This window comes from Antrostomus carolinensis, unplaced genomic scaffold (genome assembly GCF_000700745.2).
Source record: "Antrostomus carolinensis isolate BGI_N321 unplaced genomic scaffold, ASM70074v2 scaffold14764, whole genome shotgun sequence".
NCBI lineage: Eukaryota > Metazoa > Chordata > Aves > Caprimulgiformes > Caprimulgidae > Antrostomus > Antrostomus carolinensis.
This window is the reverse complement of record NW_010311520.1, coordinates 21480-29725: the sequence shown is the minus strand read 5'-3', so window position 1 is coordinate 29725 and position 8246 is coordinate 21480. Positions and strand designations below refer to the sequence as shown.

The 8246-nt window shown below is 38.2% G+C and overlaps 1 protein-coding gene across 1 annotated transcript in view; it reads left to right on the top strand.

Moving 5' to 3' along the window:
• Positions 1-2699: 2699 nt before the first annotated feature.
• The window catches only part of LOC104524019 (myosin-IIIa-like), a gene marked incomplete at its 3' end in the record, with an annotated part of 25396 nt that continues 19849 nt past the window's right edge, over positions 2700-8246 (top strand). Inside the window, exons 1-2 of the mRNA XM_010166765.2 lie at positions 2700-2867; positions 8104-8238. Of these exons, the coding sequence (XP_010165067.1) occupies positions 2700-2867; positions 8104-8238 (303 nt within the window). The remainder of the gene's footprint in view (positions 2868-8103; positions 8239-8246) is intronic.

The following is an 8246-nucleotide window of genomic DNA, read 5'->3' as shown; positions in this document are numbered from 1 at the left end:
GCATCTTAAGTACTCCTTACTTCAACTTCTGCCTGTCTTCTACTGTAGGCTGCCTGTGTCAGAGGCTCTTACTGTATATTCTTGTAATGTGGGACATAGCAGGCCCTAGATTTTGATTGAAAACTTTTCTACATATTCTGTAGAAGATAATTTGTATGTAGACAAGTTCCAGTATGATTTGGACATCTCAGTTCTTATGAAGGGACCCATTGATAGCTCTCTACTTTTTTTCTCCCAAAAAATCAACAGTTATGGATTGAGTATCCAGTAAAACTTTAAACAAATAGTTAACCTCAATTTTAAAAACTAAAGCTTAGATAGATAAATTTTGACATTCCATCATTGTTGAATCCCTCAAAGCAAGAGTTTGCATTTATGAATATTAATCCCTTTATCATGTCCAGTTTAGTTATTATTTTGTGTAATCCCAATTATGAGCTAATTATAAAGCATTTATGTATAAAGTGATTTAAAAAAATAGGAAAAAAACAAACAAAAAACAGAACAAACCAAAACAGAACAATTGTATTTGAGCACTGTTTTATAGGCAAAAGAAAAAGAAAGTTCCAGAAGAAAATGTTGTAACTCATTTGTGTTAGTTTTCTGGGGAAGAGATGGCTTTGCCTGGAAGTGGTGGAGCTCCTAACACGTGGATAAATACTAGGCATGAGGCTGAAAGGTAGTGCCTTAGGAAGAGACTGTAGTCAATGTCCTGGCTGAGTTGAGTCTATATGAATCCCAGGGGGAAGAGTTGGACAGAAGGAAAAAGCAAGTTTTGAATCTGAAATGGAAATTTGAGAATTTACATGTTACAGCTACCTATCTCCAGATGTTGATCCTTGGTCTTTACTTTGACCTTAACTGAGATTTGTGTTAAGGGAGATTCCATTGTAGCAGGTAAAATCAGGTCATTTTGTTCCCATAACTCTTGAAATCAAGGTACTGGGTCAGTACTGGTTGCAGTCCTCGATACACAACAGACTGCTGCAGATTTCTCGGTGTTAAGTGGATATTTCACCACTTGGCTGCATACAATAGTCATGTATATATTCAAGAAAAAAAAAGGCGGGGGAGGAGGAGAGAGAGAAGAAAACCCTGTCTTCTCACTCATCAGTGAGCTAATCAACCAAGAGCAGAATGATGGGGGTAATCCCAAGCCCTGTATTCCCCAGATGAGCTTGTATTATCCAGTAGAAAATTAGTCTGAACACGTTACAAGCCAGTATGCATGTCAGATAATTGAAAGAGCTGGTACAACGTATGTTTGTATGGCAATCCATTTCAGTTGCTTCTAGTTGGTATACGTACTGTATGTATAGTGGATATACATGCTGCATGTGTAGTGACATATACGTGGTTATATGAATAAGCAGATGAATAAAGTATGGCTAGTATGCTGAAAGCCATGGATGAAACTGAAGTTGAAGCCATTCTCTTCATTATCCAAAGAAGTAGTATGGTATCACAGTACAATTTCTGTTGCTGGAGTGATGTAATATAAAATGTTTTATGTGTGTAGATTTGTGCTGTCGACATAAAAAAACCCAAAAAACCAAAACACCCAAACCCAAGAATAATTACATTTTAGTCTGTTTATACAGTAGTATATAAAAATTTAAAAATTACTCTCCAGACCTGGCTTGTTTACTGCCTATTGTGCTCAGGAAGGATGTAAGCACTCAGTAGCTGGCTCACTTATTTATTGCTTGCTTACTTAGCAAGGGCTTGAGTCTGCCCTCTTCCCTGCCCCTTCTCTTTTTCAGTCTTGGCTCTACTATTAAGAGTATGAGAATGTAATTTTTAACACATTTCTACTGAAATTTTGGCTGTTCTTAACAAGGGGTAGAGGTGAGGTTTCTCTTTTGTTGTTGGTTGTCTGGGGCAGTGTGTGCCTTGCTTTTGCTGCTGTAGCTGCTGGGTAGTTAGTCACCATGAAGGCATCCATAAGTGAATTGTATCCATCATTGCCCAGGGCATAGGTGTAACCTGGTCAGTGATGGATACAATTCCATCCTTGTAAAAGGTGTTTCCTTTACAATATGTAAAACAGTTGCTAATGAATGTACATCTGTAAACATGCTTTCCATGACTCTGAATGCTTGGCTGTCAGAAAACTGTAATATTGTAAAAAGATCTGCCACTTTGATGTGCTTGGCCTTATGAGATCTAGATGCAAATTCAAATGGTAAGAGTAGGATTATAAAACTGACTTTGCTGTAAAAGTTTGAATGAACCTAATGCTACTTTTTAACATGTTTTGTTTTGTGGGGGTTTTTTGTTGGTTTTGTTGGGTTTTTTTTCCTTCTTGCCTGATTCTTGGTAACGGAGCAAAATTCTTTTGGATTTTATGAACTTGACTCTCATTCCTCTGCCCCTCAAAAAATCCCAGAGTGACATTATAGTTTCATTGAAGTGCATGGGGAGTCTTCTACTGACTGTACTGAGGCCTGAAATTTGTTCAATTTATTATTTGAATTTCCCTTTGTTTGATATTGTGTTGACTGCACGTACCAGTATTAAGTACATTACCACATTTCTTGTTCATTTTGCTTTCAGTGCATTCACACTGCATGCAAAAACATTTCTAGTATTTGAGACTGGAATGTGTATTTCTCTTCACATTTGTAGGAAATCAATGGCTATTAACCATTTGTTGAGTGAACATTGAAATCTCTTCTTCCTAGGAGCCATCATTTGAAATGCTTCCATTGACTGGGAAAACAATAATATTTGATAGCTTTCCTGATCCTTCAGATACCTGGGAAATAATTGAGACTATTGGCAAAGGAACATATGGAAAAGTTTTCAAGGTGTTAAATAAGAAAAATGGCAGCAAAGCAGCAGTCAAAATTTTGGATCCTGTTCATGTAAGCTACTTAAATTACTTGGTTTGTGTTTATTTAATTGTAAGTTAATTTAGGTAGTCTTTTTGTATCGTAAGTTATCTTGGAAGTGGTTGCATATGGTAGAAGTCAGAAATAAATAATAATAAACTTTGTTACTTTTACTTTTGTTCCCCCTTGTTTATCTCTTAGTTTCAGAAGCAGAGCTAATTATTTTCCTTTTCAGTACCAGGAATCCTAGCTTCTTCTGATTTTGCTGTTGTTACTTTTCCTTTTTTTTTTTACGTACTAGCCAATAAGTTATGTTCTTTTAAGTGTTTTAGATGTACCTTCAAGGATCTATTTTGAGTACATGCTTTTAGCTGAGTTACGTGCTATGAGTGATACTTCAAAAATAAAATAGCATACTTTATTTTTATTGTTACTGTTAGTTCTGCGTTTTCAGAATGTGCCAAAATACGTAGATATCATAGAGGAATCCATCTTTTCAAATGGCAAATACAAAGGCAATAGCTCCTACACACAAAGCACGAGATGACTGGGAGGTGGAATTATTATATTGTAGAGTATGTTTTTGTTCTCAATAACTGACATTTGTTCGGTGACAAATTAATGCTCAGAGAGTAAGGAATAACATTTTTCTGGTTTGTAAAGGCATATCCCATTAACTTCAGTGGTGCTGCATGGGGCTTGGGATTTTTCTTGAGATTAGTAACCTACAAAACATGGACAAGGAGCTGTTGCTGTTGCAAGTGGCCCCTTTGAGCTCATCTTTTGCACTCCCAGTATAGGGTTGTAGTGCATGTGCTTTCATCGCACGATCTCTGGGTAGGAAGGGAAGAGCATGTCATACCATGTGAAACGCTGCAGGTCTGGAGCTGCACAGCCATACAGGGCTCTGTCTACCCCTGTATATCACACAGTGTCTATTTATGATCCTATGGCCCTGTGAGTCCGTGTCACAAACACATGTGTTTGTGAAAACATAGCATCTTGCATTATCTTTGCTGTGTTTCTTGTTGATCTACTTTTTATTTCAACATGCTTTCAAAGCAACAAATAGAGGTTCATCTCAATTCAATATCACATAGCTCTCCCAAAGCAAACATGATTTGCAGCCAAACAATAAGGATCTTCATGAATTGAAATGCATTGGAAACTCTGGTTTTGGCTCTCTTGCGTTCTGTAAACATGGTTCTTGTGCTTACAATGAATAGGCAGGACTTTATTGCAGTTAATGTTCATCTAAATGCCTGTATGGCAGGAAATGCTTCTGCTTTCATCTATTTCACAAGTGTTCAGGAATGATTCTTAAGTGGCAACTGGCTATGGCAGGGATTACTGAAGTCATCAGGGAAACTTTCAATTGTTGTGTACACTTTGGAGGTTGTAGGAAAAGGATAAAGGATGATGACAGGAAGAAAGAAGTAGTAAAGCTGATGCTAAAGGAAAAAGAAATAGATAAAGTAGGAGATAAGGGAGTATCATAGAATCCCAGGTTGGAAGGGACCGCAAGGATCATCTGGTCCAACCTTTCTTGGCAAAAGCATGGTCTAGACAAGACGTCCCAGCGCCCTGTCCAGCTCCATCTTTAAATTGTCCAATGTTGGGGAATCCACTTCTCCTCTGGGAAGATTATTCCAATGGCTGATTGTTCTCAATGTGAAAAATTTTCCTCCTGTGTCCAATCGGAATCTCCCAGGAGTAACTTGTACTCATTACCCCTCGTCTTTTCCAGGTCACTCCTTTTAAAAAGGGAGGCTCCATCTCCTTTGTAGCCACCCTTTAAATACTGGAACGTGGTGATGAGGTCTCCCCTAAGCCTTCTTTTCTCAAGGCTGAACAAGCCCAGTTCTCTCAGCCTTTCCTCATACAGCAGGCTTCCCAGTCCTTTGATCATCTTTGTGGCCCTTCTCTGCACCCTCTCCAGCCTGTCCTGCATAGCAGGGACCAAAGCTGAACACAGGATTCCAGGTGTGGCCTGACAGGCACTGAGCAGAGTAGGATAATGACTTCCTTATCTCTGCTGCTGATGCCCTTGTTAAGGCAACCCAGCATCCTGTTGGCTTTCTTTGCAGCACCAGCACACCGTTCACTCATACTGAGCTGCTTGTCCACCAGGACCCCCAGGTCCCTTTCCACAAAGCTGCTCTCCAGCCGGGTAGTTCCCAGCCTGTGCTGCACTCCCGGGTTATGTTTTCCCAGGAGGTAGAACTTACACTTGTCCTTGTTGAACTTCGTAAAGTTCTTGTTAGCCCACTCTTCCAGCCTACCCAGGTCTTCCTGCAGGGTGGCTTTCCCTTCTGAAGTGTTTATTTCCCCACTCAGTTTGGTATCATCAGCAAACTTCATCAGGGTACTCTTGATCCCATCATCCAGCTCACTTATGAAGATATTGAACAGTGTTGGGCCCAATATGGATCTGTGGGTGACCCCACTTGTGACAGGTTGCCAGTTTGAAAACGAGCTATTTAGAACAGATATTTGGAGTAGAATGTAAAGAAGACAGAAGAAATGCAATGGCTAAAGATGCAACATAAGAAACTGAAGAGGGAAAAAGGTATAACTGATGAAAACAGATTCCTTACTTTAATGAAAAAATTAAAGTCACTAATGCAGTCAATGCCACACTCCAAGACTTGAATCTTTTAACTGAATATATTCTTTTTATTCTAAGAATAATATTCTTCTTTTCCTCCTATTTGCAAGATATCTAGAGTAGCTGCTATACCTCCATGTTACTGTTAAAATGGCAATCCTATATTAAAAATAGAGTGAAGCCAATAAACTACTTCTTTTTGTTTAAACTGAAAGTATTACTAATGGCTGCAGAGGGAGCCATTGCAATGAAGAAAGGTACTTTCTATATTTTCTTCTTCAAATTTTACAATTTTTTTTTTAAGATGGTTTCAGAATTGTACCACTTGAGAGGTGGACTGAAAAAACAAGCAGAAGATATATATTTTTATGTCACTTAGTTTAACTGATATTTCCAAATTAAACTGGGCAACTACATTATCATGGGTGATATAAGACTGAAATAAGTATTTCATGTTTTATCCTTTAGAGCTCTTAGATTCTTTGTGTTGAATAACAGCTCAGCTTTTTGAAACTGAAACAGAAAAGTGAAGGTGTTGAAATGAGGATATATGAAGATGGAACTGAGAATGCTCTTTGTCGTATTCTCAGGGCTATAAGTAAATACCATTGTGTTATCCGGCTCTTTGCCAAATTATCCTATGTCTAAGTTCACATGAAAATATTCCCTCTACTGTTTTTAAAAGAGGCACTCTTATGCAGGTAAATATGTCCAATTTAACCAAATATTTCAAGTTCTCTTCCTTCATAAAATGCAGAGGAAGGTTTTTCTTTCTAGGATGCATAGAATCAATATTTTATTCATTTCATCCTCTCTCGTTTCTCCTTATAACAGTAAAAATCTCATAAAATCTGAGTACCCTTCAGGAGACAGAAACCTCTATTAAATCATAGTAGGATGGCGGGCTAATTCTTTTCCAATTTCCTCAAGGAAGCCAGGGCATTTATTTGTTTTGGGTGTAGTTTTTTGGCTTTCAACTCTTTGGTTATTTTGTGGTTGGTTTTGGTTTTTTGGGTTGTGGGTTTTTTTGCTTTATGGCCTGTCTTTCAGTTTCTGATGGATGTATTTGCTGTCTTCATCCCTTCTTATCTTCCACTCTTTCTTTCCTCTGCCACCTTCAGTGCCTTGATTCTTTCTTCCTTCCTTCCATCTCTTTTTTTATTGGCTGTATTCTGTGCTGTGCTTATGGGAAAATTAACTTAAAATGAGTTCCTCCTTTTTTTTTGAAGAGGAAAATTTATGCTGTTTTTTGTCTACTCCAAAAAAAAAAAAATAAAATCTCTCTAGACCCCTTCCTTGTGAGAAGACTTATTCTTGTAATCTCAATATGAAAGTTTAATGGCTCAATTCCTCAAGATACTGGTGATGGGAAAAGTTCTTTGAGACCAGTCAAAGTGGTCTGAAGACAAAAGGCTAATATGAGGAACTTGAGTTGGATTTAGCATTGAAGATACCTGTGTAAGACACAAGTGAGCAAAATCCTCTTAGGAGCAGATGCCTTTGGGGGTGAACAAGATGAGAAGGAGTGTCATTCATTGGGAATACAAAGCATCCCTTTTTTCTGCCATGATCACTTCTATTTGGCAATGGTGAGACAGTTTTTGGTCCTGAGTAGGTGATTTTCATTGATATGAAATCCATTCATATGGATAGTGGAGTTCATAGGTAGCTTTCCTCTAGAATTGATTTTTCCTTTCTGTTTCTTTTTGGGTGGTTGTAAATAGCTAATTGTATTTAAAATGTTTTAAATCTGGAAACAAGTATGTTAACATATTTTTGAGATCTAAACAATGGCTGAAAATGGCTGCAGCTATTCTGCCTTTACCTGTGGCCAGGATGGATTGAATATTTTGTCAGCATGACTGAAACACAGTCTGATGGTGTCCCTCAATGAGCAATTCCAGTGCATAAGTGGAAGGGATTACCTGAGTCATCCAGTGCCCACCATTGCTGGCATCCATGTTTGGTCTGAAAGGGCTTGCACAGCTCCTGGTGCGTATGTTGACAAAACTTGTCCTCATCTCTCGCCTCCAAATGTATTTCCCTTGCTGTATAAGAAACCCAAGGTCTTCAATGAAGGACTGACAAAAAGGCACAACTCTTCTAGCTCAGCAGGAGAAACCAGAGGGATCGTGGATGCCACTGATTTCTCTGACAATAGAAAATGAGAAAAATTCCCAGATGATTCAAGAAAATGGGGTGGTAAATTAGTAAGATGTGGCTGCAGTCATACTTATTTGTGCACAGAGGGGTAGAGAGGTAGTTCCAACTGCACCTTCTCTGGCTGGGGACACCCTTGAGACTAGAGAAGTGGCATGTGACTTTCCAAAGCATCTGCATACCTACCCACTTGTGGATTGCACTGGCTTTGTCTTAAAATGCCCCTTTCCCATTCTTCTGAGGAGTGTTCTGTCATACCATGTGTGTTCAGTAGTTGAAATTGATAAAGACCAAGTGAAAAACCAAATAACTGTTTTGTATTGAATAAACAGAATCAACCTTTGCAGCCCTGCAAATGATACATTCATGTGCTGTTTGTTTTTTTCTTTGCATTATTTCAAACTACATTTGAATAGCCAGAAAGTGCTACGTGTTGTTTTTATTAAATGGTTATCATTATTTATTTATTAACTGCTAGATATTTCTCATTTGTGATACTAGGATATTGATGAAGAGATTGAAGCTGAATACAACATTTTGAAAGCTCTCTCTGATCATCCCAATGTAGTCAAATTCTACGGCATGTACTACAAGAAAGATGTGAAAAATGGAGACCAGCTTTGGCTAGTTCTTGAGGTAAATAA